Source organism: Molothrus aeneus, assembly GCF_037042795.1.
Source record: "Molothrus aeneus isolate 106 chromosome Z unlocalized genomic scaffold, BPBGC_Maene_1.0 scaffold_55, whole genome shotgun sequence".
Taxonomy (NCBI): Eukaryota; Metazoa; Chordata; class Aves; order Passeriformes; family Icteridae; genus Molothrus; species Molothrus aeneus.
The window spans coordinates 358,796-382,025 of NW_027098762.1; the positions used below are offsets into that span (position 1 = coordinate 358,796).

The 23,230-nt window shown below is 45.9% G+C and overlaps 1 protein-coding gene across 2 annotated transcripts in view; it reads right to left on the reverse strand.

The window, feature by feature from the left end:
* Positions 1–23,230, reverse strand: part of NEDD4L (NEDD4 like E3 ubiquitin protein ligase) — an 83,290-nt gene that overhangs the window by 52,955 nt on the left and 7,105 nt on the right. For both annotated transcript variants that reach the window (XM_066569935.1, XM_066569934.1), the window contains exons 2-3: positions 9,628–9,701; positions 588–669 (exon numbers count right to left, since the gene is read on the reverse strand). In XM_066569935.1, coding sequence (XP_066426032.1) covers positions 588–669; positions 9,628–9,701 — 156 coding nt within the window. The remainder of the gene's footprint in view (positions 1–587; positions 670–9,627; positions 9,702–23,230) is intronic.

A 23,230-nucleotide genomic window follows, 5' to 3' on the forward strand; every position in this document is an offset into this window, starting at 1 on the left:
AAAAGGGGACACTGCAGTTCCTTCTGCTGCTCCAAAAGCACTCCTGCAAGGCAGTGCTGCACAAAGTTACCCACTCAACTGAGGAACACAAAAACAAGGAGAAAAATGAGAAACTTGTGAAGGGTTAGACACAGTTACAGAGCTGAAGGTAACTGCCATGCAGTCATTCCTCAGATCGACGGTACTTGGTTGTTTTAAATTTCCACCATAGGAAAATACTTTGAAAATGGAAATTTTGAACAGAATGATCATTTCTGTTGGAAGTCAGATAAATGATAATTAAAACAGCATTTCTCAGCCCTTTATTTCAGCCATGTCTTCCAATGAAATATGAATTTGCAAAAAGAATCTGTCAATGATGCAGCCAAGCTTTGGGGAACAATATGCAACATCAGGTGCAGTCTCCAGGCCAGACAACACTGAGATGCAGGCACTTGTTCTCAGAGTTTGCTTAGGAGACAAGCACATTATCCAGCTGCTAGACATGAATGTAATGATTTTAATTAGTGCTGCATTATGTTATACAATTGTGTTCCAGTGTTCTTACTCCTTCCGAAGCCATGGAATTAGAAAGAGTATACACATACCTTTTTGATAGTTTTTGTCTGCACAAGAGCAAGTTCTCTGTTCTCATCTGCTACATACAAGGAAAGTTTCACGTACGGGTCACTGTAAAAGAAGACATCAGATTTAATGGCCTACAATTGTACAGCCAAAGAGCATTGCAGAAGGAATTTTTCATTTAACTGGGTAACAACAGCACCTCCAAACACTCCTAGCGGAATTGTCTTCAGTGAAAGCTCAGAACTCTGGTAAGCTACTGACACATTGAAAATGAGTGTTTGAATGTCAAACCCTGCCCATAGCAGCAGAGATCATTCCCTGCAGCTCTGCCCCTGCTCCCACACAGCTCCTGCCCACAAGCATGCCCGTAGCACTCCATTAAAACCAGGCAGGGAAAATGGGAGTCTGGAAGAGACTGGCTGCAGCTAACCCCTGGAGGCTGACACAAGTGCAACAGGAAGTATTTGGAAGCAGTGGCTATAATTGTTTTGAACCATCAAACCGAGCTGCACAGCATCAGCAGCGATTCAGACAGGGCAGAGAGTAACCTGCTGCAGTAGAAGCTGTTCCTGCCCACAGCAGAGGGTGGAACTGGATGGCCCATAAGGCCCCTCCCAACACAAACCATTCCATGGTTCTGTGCTCTAGAACAGGAACCTGTAAGAACAGATGAACCTCACACAGGTACAGCGTCAGGAGGTGGAACCAGAGCAGAGCCTCTGCTTGAAGGGGGGAAAGGGGTGCCTGAGTAAAACCAGGACCCTGACCTGCTCTGGTGCTTCCCTCTCAAGGCTGCAGCACACTCTGCTGGGTGGTGACCCAAGGTTTCTTGAAAGTATCAATGAGAGACACTGACAGTACCACCAGACACTCAGATTTACCAACCAAGTCACTGAAATGCTGATACTTTCTGAAGTTAAGGAACTATTTTGTGACAGTATCACTACAGAACAAGCAGCGCTTGCATGTTCATTATACTGGATGTTCCATGTATTGAATACAAAATGCCACAAAGGTGGCAACAAGAATAAACAAGACATCTTGTGGGATTGATTATTCCCATCAGTAGATGCACATAAATGCATCTACCTCATCTGCAATTAAGTTGAGCATTAAGCAGCAATGTTTAGAAGAAAGCAAAGCATCATTGTGATTATAAAGAGATGCTGGTGCTGCTTTGAATTGCCTCATGTACCATACTAATATTGATAGGTATCCTCCCAGATTTGGGTTATCAATCCATACTTAGACAAGGCTCTTTTCAGGAGCCCTTAGAAATACTGCAATTTTTTAGTGCTAAAATACCCTGGAAGAATCTTCTGCCTACAGAAAATGAAAACTGTGGCACAGTGGTAAAGATTATTTTTAAAATCTATTTCTATTTTAAAAAACTAGAGAATAATTAAGTTTATTACAAATTTCAGTAAGGAAATTTTGCTTTTACTGAACAGACTACTGACATCTCTGCCTGCTCTAAAAGCGGGACAGAGTGAGTCAGACTGAGCTGAGCAGCCAAGCTCTTGGTCCTGAAGTTGAAGTTGGAGTTTACTCAAAGGACTGGATATTTGAGACTGTTTACTTACATGCATTTGTTTACTCAAAACGATCTGGAGAGCAAGGAAAGCTGACACTGCCCCAGGTGGAAGTGTCTCACACAGCCCCCGGGCTGCCCAGCCCCAGCGGCAGCCCAGCTCTGCACGGAGCTTGCACGGGAACGCAGCACAGAAGGGGATTTAGAAGGGCATGCTGGAAAAGCTTAGGAGTCAAAGTGACACTGGATGAGCAGAACGAAGCCCTTCCACTCACACAGATAACATCATGTATCTGACATATGGAACTAACAGTTCTGCACCTTGCTAGGAAAGCTCACTGTAGAGGTCACTTGGAGGAAAAGTACTGGGTTTGCCTGGGGAAGAGGAACAAGGATTCAATGTGGAAATGTCGCAAAACAGAAAACTACAAGTAGAAAACTTTCTCTACATCAATTTTTACACTAGTACCAGTGTAAGATGGCTAAAATGCCATCTTAATGAAACCTGCGGCACAACAAATTGGCAGTCATGGACTGCTAGGAATCTGTTAATGTAGGAAATGTCCAAGTGGAGTCTACACGGTGTTCTGGTAGAATCACTGTAACACCAGAAAATGGACACAGGAAATGAACTGCAAGCCTGGAGCCTGGGGACATTACAGACGGCCAGCACATCCCCAGAGTTCCACTGGCAGCACTCAAACAGGGGCACCAACACAGGGGCACGACAGACTGACAGAGAGCTGCCCAATGCAGCGCAAGGGGCGACCCAAGGGAAGCCACAGTGATAACAAACCTACGCGTAGGGCAACAAAGAGAAATTTCAAAGCACCAAGTCGTGTTTAAAAGAGAAATGAGCCCAGTCACCAGCATACCAGTGACTGGAGATGAAGGGGAGTTGATTTGTGGACACCTATCTAAAATGCTCCTCGCTACAAAATCGAAAATTATTAAAAGCACCAAATCTCATCTATCCAAACATGATTGGCCAAAACCTAAAGAGAACATCAGCACCTGCCAAGATCAGGAGAACCTTGAAGCTGGTAACAGTTCTCTAGAGAATAAAAGGAAATCCTAAGAAAATGATGCTAATAATCAAAGTTATATTAATCATAATCACAACTTAGTACAAAGAGAGTTTTGCAGAACAGCCATCAAAACAATCTGAGGGTTTAAGAAATCCTTTTCCTGACCTCAGGAATCCCTCAGACATCCAGAATTAGCTATTTGCCATGGTTTTGTCAACTTGCAGTATTTGGCATTTTCTTAAAGCTCATGCAACTTAGATATATAATTATCATCTTTCATTTGAATCTCAGCATGAAAAGGCACGCTTCCAGCTCTTCTTCTGGAGGACAATAAAAGCACTGATGACTTAAAAACTCCAGCAAAAAATCTCAAGGAAGATCAGCCTCCTTTAAAAATCACATTACTTTAGAGCAGTGTGAAATGAACAGTGTCCCATTTGTTCACTTGAGTCTGGAATCGCATTTGCTCTATACTTTTGAAACAGTTTTGAAAGCAAGTCTCAAACTAGCTTCTGGTAGTGACATGATGTATTATTTACTTATTTTAAGCTCTAAAAGAAGGGGGTGGAGAGCACAGGCACACGTAAAAGAACAATGGAACTACCAAGGCCTACATGGCTCTATTTTTATTTTAAAAGCTGAAACCGCCTCCCCACACATAAAATTTAGTAACACTTGTTATGCAAGTGCGTGAATGCCAGGCTTGTCACATGCAGGCAAACTTTGCATTTCAAAATAGCCCGACTAGTTTCCTTTGGAACAGTCTTGCACAAGATAATTTTGCTTCTGTAAGAAATACAGAACCATTCCTTTTATGCTACCCCTTTTCTGCCTCACATATCTGAAAGAATTGATCAGCAGCTCCTGTAATTCTGGCTGCAGAAATACCAGCACACTCCAACATGAAGGCAGAGAAGCCTCTTTCTCAAAGCCACATCCCAATCAGATTCTTTCCCTGGTCTTGAGGAGACTGCTCTTTGGCTATCAGTTAATCTTCATCCATCCCCTTTTCCCACCGCCTCACTCCATCCAGCCTAGCTGCACTCTCCTCAGTGCAGGTACACACAGAACAACACCCTTACTGAGCCCTTAAGGCACGTGCCTCCTCATACTCCTAAGTCAGAGAAGTTGAATGTTTCAAAAACCCCCAAAATGAGCACCTTCAGATTTCTGCCAAGAAGAGCAGAAGACCTCAGGCCACCTCCTCCCCACGGGACTGGATGGCTGAGGGCTCTGGGCTTGCTGCTTTGGGGATCCCTCCACCTGTGGGCAGGTGTGGAGGCAGATGTGCCCAGTACTCAGCGCTGCAGGGACTGAGCTGCTGCACACGGACACGCTGGTAAACCTGCAGACTGGGGGCTGTACAGGGGAAATGTGCTTCTACACACACTATGTCTCCAAGAACACCAAACTCTTACAAACTCGGATCACTGACATACACTGTCTTCAAGGAGTCCCCACAAAATTATGGGAGCCCTTGGATAGCAGTTAACATCAGAGCTGAAAAGCAGGTTGTGCTTGGCAAAAGGAAATTCTGTGAACCTGGAAATGTTTTTCAGAATCATTTAATCATACTTAGAGAAACTCTGGCTGTGCATGCACTTAGTGGAGCTTTAAAAACTCCAAAATTTTTTTAAACTCCAATGTTTTGCTTAGTCACTTTTAGATCCAAAGAGATGAGGATCTAAAGTGACTAAGCAAATTCCCAAAACACGCATCTTCAAAGAAGATTAGAATTATAATGAGACACTTCTAACCAAGCTTTATGGAGAGCAGTAAAAACAATGTTCTAAGGCAGAGCCTCTTACAGTCGCTGTCATTTTATTCCAATAACCATTCCCCCGGTGACCTTCCCCACCCTGCACAGTAAGAAGCACAATAAGAATACACAGCAATTAACTACAAGGAATACTCCAGAGCACACTGGCTGTGTTTGCTCCCTGGTTTTATTTTAGCACGAGCCTTCTGGGTTTCATCTTTCTGCCTGTACTGAGTAACATCCATTGAGAGTTTTTCTCAAACAGAAGGAAGATTTTGACCTCACTGCCATACAAGTCTCATGTCCTGCGACACAAAGTGTCCAATCACACAAGGATAAAGGAACATCAACTTCTGAAAAGAAAACAAAACCTTACCTTATCCTCCACCGCAAAGTCAAACTTGCAATCCATTGTGCCTAAGCATCCCAAAATCTCATTCTTCCATACCAAATCCCAGAGTCATTTTACAGACCTCCCATTTCCCTTCTAGTGTTTTATTTTGCAAAGAAAGGCTCACACTTCTGACTCTACAAGAAATGTAGCAAGGCTTTAGCAAAGAGCTGCTAGAGATAATGACTCACATCACAGACAGCTGCGAAGAAGTGCCTGTGGGTGAAAAAAGGAGTTAAAAATTATACCTCAAACCCCACCTCCAGTGTCTCCACCTTCCTTTACCATGTTATGTTCTAATAAGGAGTAACGAGATGGATTCCTTTTGTACTCCTGCTCTCTTGGAAGTCTCCCAGAGCATAAAGAATATTTTAATCTTCCAAAACAGATGGAAGTGTAAATATGGGGTTTCTTCCTCCCTGAGGCCATTTTTTTTTTGCAAAGGTTAAATGAATGCTCTAACAGAATATGCATACATCAGCCCCTGGAGCTGAGGGACTGATGTATGCATAGATCTTCCTATGCCATTTCACACTCCCAAAATACCTTAACAAGTTCCAAAATCCAGCGGGGGTGGAGGAGGAGAGAGAGAACTCCATGACACCTGGCTTTTGGAAGGGAAAAGCTCAGCACAGTAGTTCTGTCTTAAATATTTCAGACCAAAATATTTTCCTTAGATGATTTTATTGATATGCCCCTTTTTTCTTTTAAAGATACCAGATTCAGGTAATCTCACAGCTCACAGTAGACAGCAGGCAGGTGGGAAAGCTGAGGAGCTGAATGCAGAAGCTTCTTTTCTTCAAGCAACAAGAAACATTTTATGTAACAAGAAACATTTTATGTTTCTGTATTTGTACAATTTTTCCATTAAGCAACTATCTGATGAGAATTATTTTTCACTATGACATTATAACTGTCAGGAATTATTACCAACTCCTCTTATTAAGTAGCAAGACCACATCCTCGAAAAAGCAGCATTTCTCCATTTAAAGCTCCTGAAATATATACCCAGCGCATCCTAAAGACCACAACGTGTAGGAATGGGTAAAAAGCTGCTGATTTTGGTGGAAAACGTGACAGCCTAATTTGGTCGGAAGCCATCAGGTACCGGTTGGCGGCAGAAGCTGCGGAAACTCTCTGGCACCCTCTGCTGCCAGGCACAGCCCCGGGCCCGCCCGCACCGATGTAAAGGATGCACAGATACCCTGCGCCGACACCGGGCAGCCCAATATTCATTTCCCACACCTGTATGGGCATCAACATCACGGTTGCACGAACAAAACTATCGACTATCCAGCATACTTCTGCTCTGCAGCCAGCACTGACTGCACTCGTCTCAGCATTGCCCCCGGCTGCTCCCTGCACCCCACGGCTTTTATGGGAGCACACTTCATTCCCCAGGGAAAGCATGAGCCACGTGGGCTTGCTGCTCTCTTTCCCTCCCCACACTGGTAATAACATTTCATTTCCACTACACTGGACAAACTTCCACTGCAAATCAGCTAGGAAAAGGAAAAAGCAACAACAGAGTATGAACTCTCCCCTACTTGAGCAGCTGCCCTCTAGTCAAGTGGCTCTGGGAATTCAGTCCCAGAGGCCCTCCAGGACCTCCCTCGGCCAGGACGCACGCAGCACTCTCCCTCTGGCACATGTGCAAGTGCTGAAGAGGCATTCAGGAGCCAGATTATTTTTTTAATTGTTTGATTCATTTATGATAGCACCTCCCTTCAATGGATTTGTCTCTGCTCATCAGGGGAGCCATCGGTACCAGAAGGGGAACAGGCTGTTAGCCAATCCAGTTCCAAGGCAGCACACATGCTGGAGAAGATAGCTCCAGATCCAGTTTTCCAATAGTTAAAACCAGACATACCATAACTCAAAGCAGACCAGAAAAGTGATAGCAGACTTAAAAGAGTAAGTACAGGGTAAATATCTGCCATCTCTGTCGCCTGCAAAGCCACAGCCACATGTGCTCTCCTCCCATCAGGAACCACAGTGACAGAACACACATGAATTAAAGAATTCAGCCACATTTCAAGCAGCCTTGCTCACAAAAGGAGTATACAGCATGACTTACAATCCTACCAGCAGCCTGGAGCCTGCCTTCCCCAGCTCCATCATGGGTCCTGGACACAGGAAATCAAACCAGAAAAAGGGCTTTTCAGAAAAGAGCAGGTAAAAGCAATAAATCCAGAGGCAACCCATAACTAACTCCTATGCCATTAGAAGCACAGCTCCCTGACAATGAAAACATCTGCAATTTTAACTGAAAAGCACCTCACATTTTCAACTTCCAGACAGCCACATTTTCACTTACTTCACCATTTAGAAGGCAAAATACAGCAGCCAAGGCACCCCATCAGCTCTATCTTTACAGGATACACACAATCTGAGTTCAGCCACTACCTGGATTCTTGTATGAAATTTACTAAGACACTTCAATTAAGAAGTTGGAAGGAAATAAATGTCAAACATTCACACATGTAAGCTGACACTAAATTCACAAAATCCCAGTCTGCAGTATCTACAGTTCACATCACAGACTTGTAATTTTACAGAGCAAAATAGAAAGCTGGTTACAGACCCCCACTTACATCTACACTAACCAGCCCCTTGTGCCCACCTCCACTGCATCTATGCAGATGAAATGCCCCACATTTAACCATCACCTGAGGGTGCTCACACTTACTAATGCACTCTACATTCTAGTTGCTTTGTGTCGTTGCAGTTGTAATTCCATAAATTTCTGAACTATTAGGGAAAACATAGCAAACTATGAGGTTGGAAAAACCCTCCAAGATCATTGAGTCCAGCACAAGTCCATGTCCCCAAGTGCTACATCTAACTGGCTTTTAAATCCCTCCAGGGATGGGGACTCCACCGCTGCCCTGGGCAGCCATGCCAGAGACAGGCAGCCCTTTTGGGAAGACATTTTCCCTAATGCCCAACCTAAACCTCCCCTGGCACAATCTGAGCCCTCTCCTCTTGTCCTGCCCTTTGTTCCCTGGAAGCAGAGCCTGACCCCCACCTGGCAGCACTTTCCTGTCAGGCTGCTGTGGAGAGCAAGGTGGTTTCCCCTGAGTGTCCTAAGATATTCTTACTTGCTATTAAAATGATTTCCTAAGTCAAAAAGAAGCCCAAAAAAATCAAACGCAAGAGCATTGAGATTTCTTTACTGTTACAATCCTCAGAAGAAAAGTACAAGTTTCTCCAGCGCTCGACACTGTAAGAGACTTTCCTTCGATTTAATCAAGAAGGAAATGCCTTTCAGATTCTGCAAGCCCACCGGCAGTGTTTTATAATGGTAAAGTTGATTAAAAGCGGGCACAACTTCCCACTGAGATGCAAACCACAATGTACACCTTGTAGCCAATCCTTCACAGTCAGGCAGGAACATAGTAACTGTTCGGCTCCAGTCTGAAGCCCTGCACAGCTCCACCACGCAGAGGCACAGCAGCTGCTGGGGCCACAGCTCTGCAATGCCAACGTGTTTTCAAATCACTGTACGTTAACTCATTTCAAAGATTCAAACAAATTTAAAAACACATGTAGGGAGTGTTTTGAACTCTGTTTTTATGGAAATCCTACTGATCTTGAGACCAATTTCCTTAAAATATGTTAACGGCCGCATCAATAGGATTCAGTACTAACTAAACTTAGATTTAACTTCATGCATTTTGAAAGATAAAAGTTATGTTGCTTATGGTCAGCATCAAAAACTGTTCTTCAAAACAACACATTTGGAGAAAGAAAATAAAAAAGCTTTGGCATACCATATTCTGCACATAGCTACCAAAGGAACGCTTGTTGCAAATTTCACCCAAAATACTAAAGTTGATTAAACTTTTAATTGCCGCTTTCATGTAGTTTTAAGCTAGATAAACAAGCTAAGGAACAATTTGTAAGCATCATTAAATAAATACAGGAAAATCTATAGGGAGGTTCATTCATACATTAAGAAATTAGTCATTTCAATAAAAGCTAAAATTGGCTACCACTAATTTCCAACAGATAAAACCCTTCTAAGTAGATTGGAACATTTGCAGCAGAGCACTTTGTCATGCTTAGGCTTAAGAGAGCAGGAATGTCAAGCCTGAATTAACCTTCAAAAAAGAAAATCACTGGGTTTGGGTTCATTTTAGCTTCAGAACCAGCTTGTCCCCCAGCTATTACCTGGCTGGGCTCTGCAAGCCTGGGCCTTGAGCTGCTTCCTGGGCTGGCAGAGCGGAGGGAGGGAGCGGGCAGGAGCAGCCTGAGCTGCATGGCAGCTGTGCCAGCGCACGCCCAGCACCTGCAGGGCCCTGGCCCTGCCCAGATCATGTTCCAAGGATCACAGGCACTGCACAACACCCACCTGGCTCCAAAGATGTCCTTCTTGGCCAGATCGATGCCAGAAACCACCTTCACCCTGAGGATTCGAGACTCCTCCTGCAATAGAAAAGAAATGGGTTTAATGTTTATTCTCTATGCCATTTGGCAGATCAGCAGCTGGCAAGAGGTTAGCAGATAGCAGGAGTCTGTCCTAGGGAGGATTTGGAAAAGAACCACCTCTTGGAAGGCTTATCTGAATGAGGAGTATTCGACTCCAGTCAGAGCTGTTAAGAGTTCAATAAAGGCAGAGCAGAAGTAGATAACAGTAATAACATCATAGCAATAATACTGTAAAAATAATAGCAATAAAAGCAGAAGAGTATTTGCTGAACAGAGCCATTTCACATCCTGAGTGATCCATATACCACAAATTCATTCTGCATTGACACTGAAACCCTTCAAACACAAGGGAAATTATTCATAACGTTTTAGTAATGAGAGATGTCTGCAGTGTAAAAATCGAGGATGCACAGTTAAAAATAAATACTTAAAATGAATTTTTTAAGCCTGTCTCACCACCTTGGTGTACGTGGAGAGCTCAAAATCAGCGTTCACTGACAGATGGCAAGTCCTGCAGATGCACATCACTGGAGCATCAGCCTGATGCTCAGCTTATCACTTCACTGCACGAAGCGCCTGAGGAACATCAGTAAAAATGGCCTTTTTCCACCTTGGTTTTGTTCACTGCGTTTGAGCAACAGGAAGAGGCCACCAAAACGAAACCTGGAAAGCCTTCTACAGAAACAGGTTCTGCAGTCCCCCATATCAGTGATACCTTCTCTCCTCTGATAAGCCTCCCAGAGCTGCAAGATACTGGATTCAATTACAGTAACTTGAGACTCTGTTCCTTGAAGCCTGTTCAGAAAACAATTACACTTTCCCACAGGTTTCTCCTGGTCTGTTTGCTTTAGGCAGCTGATAGCCAGACACAGCTTTGTGTCAGCTGTCTTGGCACGGATTTTTCCAACTGTGAGGAAGGTCAGGACCAGCCCCAGAGTAAAGCCATACCCGGGCAGCCCAACTCGCCCCTCTGGAAGGAGGCGCAGACAGAGGAGCAGAAAACAACAGTCCCATTGAACCTGTCTTCAGGGCAAGTTCCACCCTGGCACATGTCCTGCCTGAGGAGCTGGGCTGCAGCAAAACAACACTTGAGACACAAATCCTTCCTGTAAACCTGGCCTTTGGTATTCTCCCCAGCAGCACTTAACACCACACAGTACTTTCTAATTAGGGAACAGGATTTTTTCCCCAAAAGAGCCCAAAGCTTACCTGAGAGGTGACAAAACAGCATGTGAAAAAGAACAATCCAATGGACTCACAATAGTGGATATTTCCTAAGTACCATGTGCCCAGTTTTCTAGAGCAGTTTTAATATACAAAAGGCAATGAACTTGCAAATTGTGATCAAGATAATTCCTTCAATGAGAGAAGAGAGCATAGAATAAAACACAAGCAAAAACTCAGACTGTTCAGACCTCATTGAAGTAGAACTACAGGGGAAGTTGCAATAGTTGTTTCTATCTGAGTGCTACTCAGATTCTCTCTAGCAAAGTCCAACATCAACTTTGCTAGAGTGGCATCTTCCTCCTCCTGAGGGCACCTCTGCATATTAACCGATTCAAAAGAAATCAAAGAAAAACACAAACATCCCCCCACCATCTTTGAAAGAGAAAAAAATGCAAGAGGAGGTCCCAGTGCTGGAGGATCCCCAATTGAGTTCTGCAAGATACAAAAGATAATGCTGTAGATGATCTAAACAGATGCTCAGAAACATACCTGAAGGGTCACATCCACTTTAAGGATCCCAGAACCTATGACCCTGTTCCCTCCTGCCAGAAGGCTCTCAGCCTCTACTCAATATTCCAATTTAACAAGCAGAACAAGTGCTTTTGCAAATGTTTGCTCCAATTTTCAATATGCATACACATATATGTAATGTTTAAAAAAAAATTAAACCACCTCCTCAGTTAGTGATGAGGTCTACCATATGCATTAACTTTTGCTGACTCCTTGTATCTCAATTTCGCCCTTTATTTCCAAGTGTGCTGTGTCTAGGTAAAAAAGGAGTTAAATGATTACAGCAGCAGTGAGGTGATCTCACTTCATTGTCCACCAAAAAATCAGATAAAGGATTGCTTGGCTGGGCACAGCCTGAGACTCACAGAGTACCAATTACCTGATGCAGGTTTCCACCCAGCCCTCTCTGAAAAGGCTCCAAAAGAAAATTGGGATTTTGGTCGGTTTTTGTTATAAACCCAGAGCACCATGACAGGATCACTAACCACAGAAAAATTCTGTGTGAGAAGACCCAGGATTCAAACCCCAAATAATAAAGGGATCCCCAGCACAAGCAGAGAATGGGATAAGGAGACAGATTGGGAGGATTAAGAAGAAATGGGGATCTGACATGGCAGACAGCGAGGCTGAAGGATAACAAGTATATAGCTGGAGTCCTAATTTTCAAGTAAACAAACAAGAGCCAGCAAAGCAGGGTAACCAGGCTGATCAGAGACACAGCAGAGCTCTGCGGGACTCGAGGCAGGGAAGCAGGTACACACACGGCAGGAGCAAGGCTCCCTGGGGAGGAGCCACACGGAGGGAAATGAGGGCTTCCTCCAGCACCCGTGGCTGACCGACCACAGACACCCTGCTGCACTCTAAAAAAGCACTTGCTCAATTAGCCCAGCCATATCTTCAAAAGGAAAGAGATGCCAGAAGCAATGGTGCAACTGTGAGTTCCCTCAGCTGAACAGCTTCAGTCCCACATGAACTGACACTGCTGCGCACACACACAGACTCACAGTCCAGACCACAACCCAATCCACACAAAAACTGCAGAGCACGATTTACTGGCAGTCAAGTACCCTGACTGAGACTTCCATCAGTGATCAATCACCTAACAAATTCTTAAAGAGCAATTTCTCAACACAAACTCCCATCTTCTGACCATCCAATATCCTTTGAGTCAGCAAGCAGTGGAGGCAACTGTACACTACAGGCCACAATCTTGGGATACTCCTTGACTTCTCCTGCACCCAAGAACCCAGCACGCACCCTCATCTGCTTATCATCCCACCCCATCCTTCCATGAGCAGCCAAATTCTCCTCCTTGCAGCATCACAGAGATCAGGATGCAGGAAACGGCAACCTGGGAACAGTTAAGGGGAGACAAGTCTTCAGAAGCCACTTGCCACTTGAGTTGTCATTTGTCAAGGGAGAATCCTTGGTTCTGCCCAGAGCTGAAACTACACAGCAGAAAGAAATTCTCTGGTGATGAGACTAAACTATATTCACTTGTGCAGGAAGAGAACACCTGGCTGCAATTTTTGTGTTCCACTGAATTCCCTGTGTTCTGTAAAGCACATATCCTAAGCTGCTTTTTGAAGCACAGTTTGAAAGAGAAGTTCAGCTCACCCCACAGAGACATTTTTCTATCCATCCTATTTCAGCCTTGCCTGGAGCATACTGAGCCCAGGAGGGGCTCCAGGTGCTGCCTCTCCCTACCCTGGGTGGCTCCTGCTTCCCCAGGCCGGGCTGTTCTCAGTGCAGCCCCAGAGCTGATGCTGCAGTTCCATTCCTGCCTCGCTCAGGTTTGGCCCCTACAGTGCAGAACACAGGCAGGGATTCCAAGCAGTGCTGTCCTGAGCACTGTGACTCAATCCACTGGCTGCTGGGAACAGAGGCTGTGTGTGCAGGTGGGGATGGCGGTGGGGCTGGCAGCACTTTGGCAGCTCCCTGTAGACATTCCAGCAGCTGTCCCTGCCCACGCTCCTGTCCTGCCCCCAAACACGGCCTCCCCAGCGGCTGCAGCAGCCTGCCCTGAAGGGCCTGGTTACCTATTAGTGCTGAGCTCCACTGCGCCGCACGTCCACACCAACTTCTGCTTTGTCCAATCATTAACATGAAGTTTACATATTCCTGCCTTCCCAAAACATGCCAAAGGTTACAGAGTTCTCCTCTCTGCTGAAGGAGAACCTCTACACAGTTTGTGGTCTCCTAGCTGCAGTTCACAGTGCCATTTCAGAGGACTCAGCTTATTTAGGTGGAACCAAGCTGTGGAACTGGAAGCCTATTATAGATCAAAACCCAGACTTCATCAACAGTGAACAAACCTCAATTCACCTCAGAAAAGATGTAGGAAAATAGATGTATTTCCAGATTTAGTACACCGTTGTACATATATTTATCTGTGTTATTCACATTTTGTTAGTTCTTTGTTAAACACACACCACATTCACTTTCTCCAGTTGCTCTGGAAAGCCAAGTAATTTCTTAGACCCATTAAAGTACTGGCATAAAGAAAACTTATTAAGTTCTCCCCCTGGATTAGTAAAATACCCTGGAGCTGGGGAGTTTAGAGAAGAGCTGCGACAGCAGAGAGAAAGAATGAAGGCCAAACACAGCGTCCCGAGCTGCTTTCTCCCCCACAGGCAGGGTGAAATGCTGCCTGTTCAAAGGGTGATCCAGGAGACGCAGCTCAGCCAGCACCAGCTTCACCGACATAGAAGTGCTGTAAAACCAACCTGAAAGAGCTTTGCAATACACATCTGTATGTTCTGAATGCACAGAAAAGAAAGCCACAGCAATCCAGCCTGGCGTAAGAAGGAAAGCTGCAGATGTCAACTTCCAACAGGACAAACAATCCCATGACACACGTAGCGTACGCATTAAGAGAACAGCCTGAAAATAACAATCGATGGGGGTATAAAATTAGAAGGTTGACTCGTTTAAATGAACAGACAAGTGTGAAAGGCACAACGGCTGGATCAATGCAAGCCAATATTTGAACAGCTGTCACGCAGACCAGGAAGATTAAACATTTAACGTGTTTTTCCAAAGGTATATAAACGCGTCTCCGAGTCAAACAGCCCGAGGCGGGCAGGTTTGTGCCCCTCCGTTCTGAGCCGCCCAGCCCGTGAGCCCAGCCAGGCTGTGCCCCCGCAGTCACAGCACAGCCTCCGCCCGAGGGGCGCCGAGAGCTGCACTTACCGCCGACCCCGCGCCAGGAGCCCCGCCAGGCACCGCCGCTCGCCCGCCGCCTCCGCCCGCACACGCGGAAGTTCAGCAACGGCGGCAATAAATGACCATCGCCAAGGCAACGAGGGGAAAGGCCGGCGAGCTTGGGTTTCACCGGAGAGAGCTTCACCTGAGTCACGGTGGGGGAGTGTCGGTCGGGTTCAGTTTGGCTACTTTTTTCCCTTCCCTCTCTGTAGAGACATTTTTGATTCCAACCCATGATAGGCGCCAGAGAGGTAAATTTCCACTAACTGCGAGGAGAGAAACCAGATCCCACTGGAATGTTACCTGCACATAGAGACTCTGTGAATCCGGTTTCATCCACTGAGCACCTCATCTCTAGTTTCATTATATCTCAAAGTTTGCAAAACATAACATACTAAAAGATAACAGATCTTTAAGTCAGTGTTTTGATGGCAAAACAAATCCAAATGGAAAAGACAACAAACCTTTAATTCAGTGTTTTAACTGTGGCACTTCTGGTTTCCTGAATGAAAATTCACACACAGAGCCCTGTGTGCTACACACCCAGAATCACCCAAACACACACTGCTCAGAATTCTCCCCATTTGCAGGGGATAAATCAACCCTGCAGTTGATTGATCTGCAGTTCCAAAGCCAAATCCACTGTGTGTCACCTACTTAAGGGACAGAGTTGGCCACAGCAAGCCTAGTAACCATGTTAGGCTTTTCTTAATCTCCCAGCAACTGAAACCAGGTTCAGTGGCAGAAGAGTTGAACTGATTCTTACTTTGATTTGGTGGATTGAACCAGTCCACTTATAGCTGAGTGAAAAAAAAGTGCTTTAGGAAGCTATTCCACAACACCCTCCTGCAGAGAGTATTCCCAAATTGGCTTATCCTGTTCTGACTGGCACCTCCCTAACATCAAACAATGCTGGGCAGCCCAAGAGGGAGAATCCAAGTGGGGTGTCCTGTCTGGCAGGCTGTCACCCCCAGTCTGTCACCCCAATCCAAGTGGGGTGCCCTGTCTGGCGGGCTGTCACCCCAGTCTGTCACCCCAATCCAGGTGGGGTGTCCTGTCTGGGGGCTGTCACCCCAGTCTGTCACCCCAATCCAGGTGGGGTGTCCTGTCTGGCGGGCTGTCACCCCCAGTCTGTCACCCCAATCCAGGTGGGGTGTCCTGTCTGGGGGCTGTCACCCCAGTCTGTCACCCCAATCCAGGTGGGGTGTCCTGTCTGGGGGCTGTCACCCCCAGTCTGTCACCCCAATCCAGGTGGGGTGTCCTGTCTGGGGGCTGTCACCCCAGTCTGTCACCCCAATCCAGGTGGGGTGTCCTGTCTGGGGGCTGTCACCCCAGTCTGTCACCCCAATCCAGGTGGGGTGTCCTGTCTGGGGGCTGTCACCCCAGTCTGTCACCCCAATCCAGGTGGGGTGTCCTGTCTGGGGGCTGTCACCCCAGTCTGTCACCCCAATCCAGGTGGGGTGTCCTGTCTGGCGGGCTGTCACCCCCAGTCTGTCACCCCAATCCAGGTGGGGTGTCCTGTCTGGGGGCTGTCACCCACAGTGAAGGCAGCTGAGAGCACCCCAAGGAAACAGCTCGATCTCTGATCACAGTGACTTTCTAAAGGCCATAGCAACAGAATGTGGAAAGCCTCCCTGTAATTCCTGCAATATCTTACTAATCTTGAAATTATCAGTGGCAATTTTGCCAACAGTGTTTGATAAAATCTCAGTTGTGCAATGCAAACAAAACCATGCACCAGGGCTATGACCCAAATCTCCACTCGCCTCTGCAAGTTCAGCACAGAAAACAAACTTAAAAGGTCACTTGGTTACAACTCATCTGGCTCAAACATTAAAATCTCTTTTCAGCTTCACCACAAGCAGCCTAGGAACACAGCTCAGAACTTGATTCTTGCATGTGTTCATCACACTCCTCACCAAATCCAAGAGTAAATCAAACTGCGCCTTTCCTTACCCACAAAGTTCTCAACCCTTGCTGCAGGATGCAATGCATTTGTAAAAACCCCATTATTTTCTCCACAGATCACAAAATTAGAGCAACTAAACCTAAAAGCTTTTGGAGAAAAGAAGGCTATGCAGTTTGGATCATAAAGACCCTCCTGGCTGAAATGCATTGGTCAGTTCATGGAGCATACCTGGTCCTCTAGAGCACTCCTGGCCAAGCAAGGATTCTCACACAGAAGGAATCATAAGAGGAAGCAAACACCAGAAAGCATTAAAAGAACTGCAGAGTTTGGAGAACTATGGTATTCAAAAGCTGATACAACAGAAAAATAGTAAATGTTTTACAATAGCGATTTAGGTCCTATTTCAGACCTCTAAAGAAAAGGGACTATATTCATGTTTTCCTTGGCTGGAATGGCATACTCAGCAGAAAAAAACCACCAGGCAGAATTTCATCAAGGCACCAGTTTGTCTTAAAGGGACACTATAACGATGCTGCTCTTCCAAGGGGACAAACCAGAAGGAAAGAGCACACAAAACTGGAATGAGCAAGTTGGAACACAGACACCAGGAGTGGTGCATAGGGATCAAAGGTACCCACACACCAGTGACAGTGCATGGGACCAGGAGTCCAGACACGCAGCCCAATGCCAAAGCACACCATTAACAAACAGGCTCAAACCACAGTGCTGCCTTCTGCATCCAAACTGAGCATTTACTGTGAATTTCAACAGAAAATTCCTAAAGACAATCTGACAGAACTTCTCTTCCTTCCCTCTGGGGATACAAAAACCAAACTGATTAACTAAAACATCAAGGTTTTATTTAAACAAGTACCCCACTTTCTGACATGCACAAACTACCATAAACCAAAGGAACGATGATTCTCTGTGTAGGATTCTGCCAGTGCCAGGACACTGGCCCTGACACTGGCAAAAGAACAAGGCAGGCTGGCTAATTTCAAATCCTCATTATCCTCAGGTCAGGGCCCACGGGGATCCATTACTTTCCAGCAGTACTTCAAAACTTACTAGGCAAAAGAGAATCACTAAAAAGCCATGTCCCCAGTGGATGTGTGACAACCCCGTCCAGTAACAAGAAAGGGTCTGAATTCCCAATTAGCAGCCTGCAGCAAGGACTCACAGAAGGACCTCACAGGAGGACTTGCTTTCAAAGCAGCTGCTCTAGAACAACACAAAGGTTTTTACATTTCACTAAATGAACCTCTGATACATTTATAATTTAATTATTTTTTTAAAGAAACATTAAACATCTTGAACTGGTGTTTTCTGATCTCATGAAATGCACTAGCCTGTAACATTCAAACTTTTAAAGAGTGAAAAATTATGCCTTACACTTAATACAATAATCTCCATTTTTCCTGTGTGAAATGGCACACCAATCCAGTGTAACGTTGTATTTTAGACAATCAGTTCCCACAAAAATCCACCAATGTATCCAAAAGCCTCGCTCAGCGCTCAGCAGACACACCCACTCCCCGCCCGAATTCAGCAGCGATGTCACTCTGCTTAATGCCATTCCCAACTCGGGGCCAGGCCGGGCGGGGCTCGGAGCAACCTGGGCTAGTGGAAGGTGTGGCAGAGCAGGCAAAGCTCCTGTGTCAAACAGGGGAAGTGGAGCTGCATTCACTCCGCTAGCCCAGCTAGTTGCCAACGGATCACACAAACATGTTTATGTAACCACAATCTATACTCTTGTTAGATATTTAATGATTCCAGACCATAAACCATCAGTGGCTGCACTGTTTAATGACAAAACACACATTCAATAAAACCGTAATCCAACAATAAACTGTGATTGGAGGCTCATTTCTAACCCAGATAACTCCAGGGATCGATTCCACAGCACACACCCACAGCCCAGAGCTGCACCACTGGCTGCTTCACCTGGAGAAAAGCTGGACAGGGAGCTCCTTAAACAGGCTTTGCTGGAAAAACCTTGAGAGAAGGAAAACTATGCCAACTGACATGAAAATGCCAGTGTCACTCTTAAAACCTGAAAGAGCTCTCAACTCCTTCAGTCTCGGAAAGACACAAGGCTCAGGTACCCTGAGGTGACGGACACTCAGCCAGGCTGGGAGAAGTGTTTGCCAGAGGGAAGAGCTGGCTACACTGCAACTACTTTGGGACACCAGCACCCACCAGTCACCTCTCCTAACAGCCCGTGGAGTGTCTGATGTGAGGCAGTGCTCTTGTTACTGCTCCACAGAGGCTGGAAAAATGCATTTACTTGTGCCTCAATGGGCAAAGGGTGCTGGGGGCAGAAGCAGAGAGGCTGAAGGAGGGGGGTTTGCTCAGACTGGAGAAGGCAGTAACTCCTAATTCCTATGGATCACAGCCTGACACCTGCAGGGAATTCAGCCTGTACTTTTCACTTTTTAGCTGTTGTAATAGCTTACCTGCAGTAGCTTTAGCTCAGAGCAGAAGTTGGGAATGTCAATTTTCAGAGACACCTCATTTTCTGACACAGTTTGTTTTGTTGCATGAATCATCCTATTATCCAACCAAAAATTAAATTAGATCTTCCAGCTCTTGGCTGCAGTTAATAATTAATGTTACCATATGAGTTTCCAACCTCCCCTGGTGAAAAAATTCTTCCAAACACATTAACATTTCAGTGAGTGGTGTTGTCAGTCACTCCAGCAGTTCACTCCTTTGGCTTCTCTTCTTCACGTTGATTAAGTTTCTTTTTCCAAAAGAATAACAAGTCAAAGCCTCTAGCAGTACCTCTTGTCCCGTAAGGCTTTCCTCCCCAGGAATTTCACATTTGGGGGAAGAATCACTCCATTACAGCCTCTGCCCCCCCTGCCCCCTTACAGATTAGGGGACAAAAACCAGCCACTTCAACCAGTGAAAAGGCCAAGCCAACAGGGAAGGGATCTGCTCCCACCAGAAACATCTCGTGGCAGGCTTTTGGATCCTGGTTGCAGTCCTGGTGTTTCCAACCTACTTGCACACTATGTTCTACCACCTCCTTCTACCTCTTCCTTTCCTCCTCCCTTTTTATTACAGCAGCCCTTGACAAAGCTTTGACTCTTTTTGTTCATTATAAGTATTTATTTGTCATATAAATGGATAGCCTAGGGCTAGCAGGCTCTTCCATCTGAGAACTGGTGTCTCACAAAGAACAGGAAAACTGTTCAGTTACTAATCCAGGCTTAAGGCGGACTAGATTTTGGCAACTGAGCAGGAGCAAGCACAGCCCCTCCTGGTTGGAAAGACAAATCTTCTTCCCTTCTTCTCCAGGGCCTCCAGTAACATACAGGGATATGTTATGAACAGCCAAAGATGAGAACAGAACTTAAGTTCATGTGAAAAATAATTGGAATGAAAAAAAATTATATTAACAAGAATATGCCCAATGCAGGAGACTGAGTAATTCAGCTGCAGAAGCTCTCTCCTATGTATACATGCATTGAAGGTGCTTTTAAAGAGGATAAGTAGGTACTATCTTAATTTAAAGGCATTTTCTTCTTTTAATGGAATATGCTTGTCTTTCACATGCTGTAAAAGAACAGACTCTAAAGTAAAACAAATACAGTGATAGTGATACTGAGTGCTTTTTTGGTTTGTATCAGTTCTGCTTATATATTGACGTGGAAGGCTTGGAAGTGTTTCAGGGAGGGTTGGAGTGTTGCTTGCATTGGTTGCTGGATTTGGAGTGGCCATTTGTTTTGGGTTTTTTCGTTGTATTAATTGTTTATGGGAAATTCCTTCAAAATTTGTGAAATTCTATCAATAAATGGATTGTTGACAGACCAAGCTCAGAGGTTAGCTCAGTCACTTGTTCCCAAAATGGTACTTGACACTGACTAGACTAAGAAACACTCATTAAAATATTCACCACTCATTATCTAAAACAAAGGCTGCACTTTGTGTCCTGCCAGGCATTCTGGATGCAAACTGGGGCTCGATGCCCCAAACAAAAGGCACATTCAGAATCCATGTTTTGCAGAAGCGCTGCAATAGGGTCAGTCATTCAGCATCCCAGAGCAGGACCTTGTCCCAGGGAAGCACAGATGCATGTTCCTCAAAGAGGCAGAACAGGAAGGGAGCAGAGGGCACAGCAATGCTGAATTCCTCAGGCAACTTACAGGCAGTGGCTCGGCTTCCACAGCAACCAGCTGTGTAAAGAAACTGTTGCTTCTACCTGCTTATTCCTGACCCCGTATCACATTGCTACCTGCAGAGATGATGAGGTACACACAGGGCTGGTTGCTCCTGACACCACAAGGACTTTGAGAGGGCTCAGTCAAGAACTTGGGAATAAAGAAGAGGATTTTTCTTCCAAAACCACAAATGCATATTACAGTGACTGAAGTACAGCAGTGAAAAGCTCTTGGGGTCACACAAATTAACACAAGTCTGAAGAACAAACTCAGTTTCCTCCAGGCAGGTTTAAATGAAGTCACACCCCCTTCCAGAAATAACAAGATGATCTACACAAAGTCCAAATCTGCTGCTAAATGGTGACCGTGCTGTACAAAGCAAAGGGAGAAAACCAGCTTGGAGCTGCAGAGCCCAAACTGCAATGGCACAGAACTGCTTCCTTTAACAGGCTCCCACTGGAGATAGGCTGAGGCTCCACAACAACAGACAACCTAACACATTCCATGAGATGGCATTTGTCCTGCATGTCCCCCATGCCCATACTGCAGCTGCTTATACTGAACACAGCAAAATCTGCTCCAAAGATCAGAAAACAAAAATGCTGGTAAGGAACTTGTGACACTAAGAAAAGTGCTAAAGTGGTCAGTGAAAAAACCAAAGTTGCCAGGCACAGCAATGCCCTGAGGGCAACTAAATCAAACCACACCACCACACCGGGGTCAGCAGTTTGGTTTGTGAAGACTTAGTCTGTGTTAAAGCACAAGACCCAAAATATGAATGAGGGAGGCTTTTTTCTAAAAAAAAAAGTGACACAAGTAGGCACATGATATGAGAAGGTGACCACAGGACTTGAAAACATGTTAGCTACAAACTCCAGCATCTTAACTGTGCAGACTTTGAGGCCAGTCGCTAACAGTTGTGAAGGGCCCATGGTTTCAACAGCTTCCAAAGGGGCTCTTGTCAGGATCTTGCACGAGGAGCATGCAGGAACATGGTGACAAATGACCTGGCAGGTAATCCACACCCCGCCTGTAACCATTTAGCACAGTCTAGTTTATAATGTTTGACTTTCAAACTACAACAGAAACTAGTTAAGACAAAATCAAAACCTGACTGCAACTTGATTTGGCACAACCTCTAGTACAGCTGCAGGATATCCCTGGAAAAAACAACTCTGACCTTGCTCCCAGCCTGGTCAGACCTGCCCAGCACAGCACCTGCAGGACAGGGGGGGTCTGCTAGCCTTTGCTGCAACCACCTGTCCCATTCTGGGGTTCCAGAGTGCCACAGCCACCACCCTTGGGATGCAGCTGGCCCTAAAACAGGGATAAGTAAAATCTCAGCCTCAACACAGGGGAGGAAAATGCAACATGTTCTTTATCATGCTAATCAGAACACAGAATGAGAAGGCAGCTTCTGGAAAAGAGAGGTAACAGAAGCATAGGATAATCCACTTTGTACGAAAAATAAAATTTGGAAAAAAAATCTATAGTGCTACCTTAAAAAGAGAACAATCCATTTAGGTTCACTGCCCCTTATGTCTCCTAAAGGCCCACATCCAGCTCTGGTTTCCAGACCTTCAGCCAGCCTCCCTGATGGCCAGGGGAAGCCTGTCCTTGTACCTGCACCTCCAGGGAGAACCCAGCAGCACTGCTGGAATCCTGATATCATGGCCACAACCAGAGAGCGGCTTCCGAGGAAGGAAAACACACCTCTGGCGCTCTCAGGCTACCTGTGCCATGGGAATAGCTGGTTTCCAACGACAATGCTCTCGTCTCCTACAAGCCTCTTAGCAGCATGACTGGTAGGAGAGGATCAGCCCCAGAGCTGTGGGCGAGAAACAGCACCGGAGCCAGCCGAGGCAAGGACGGCAGGACTGGCACGGGAGAAACCAGCCCTCCCGCTGGGCTGGAGCGGCCAGGAGGCGCTGCCGACAGAGAAGGCAGGAAGCAAGATTCATCCCACCCGCTGCGCTCCCAAAGCGCCCTGCTCCAACAGCAGGGATGGCGAGTCACAGCACGGACACTGGCAGGATCCCGGTGTGTCACCGCATTGCTGGGGACAGCCTACCCTGCCAGGGAAAACCACACTGCAAGGCTCCCTCCCACAGGGAACAGAAAGGAGAAGTGCCTCCTCGGGCCACGGTAGCAGGAGCGGTGTTACTCACACACAGTCCAGGCCAGGCATGCACAGGAATACACCTGACCCTGAGGACTCAATGTTTTTCTATAGACACTGGAAACAAGGAATAAAATAGTAAATGACCAGATGAGACTGAAACAAACCAAACAGCCAGCAAGGATAAATGCAGAGGTCTTTCTGGCACCCACCCAGATGCGTGCCTCCAGCACTCATCCTACTGAAACAAGCGCAGGCTGTGCAAGGAACGTGCCTCTCACTGTGGCACACAGCACCTAAGCTGCCCAGCTCACTGCTCCTTGGATCGGGCAGCTCTCCATCCCAAGTGTCCACCCACCCAGTGGGACGGGTGTAAACTTTAGCACTAAGA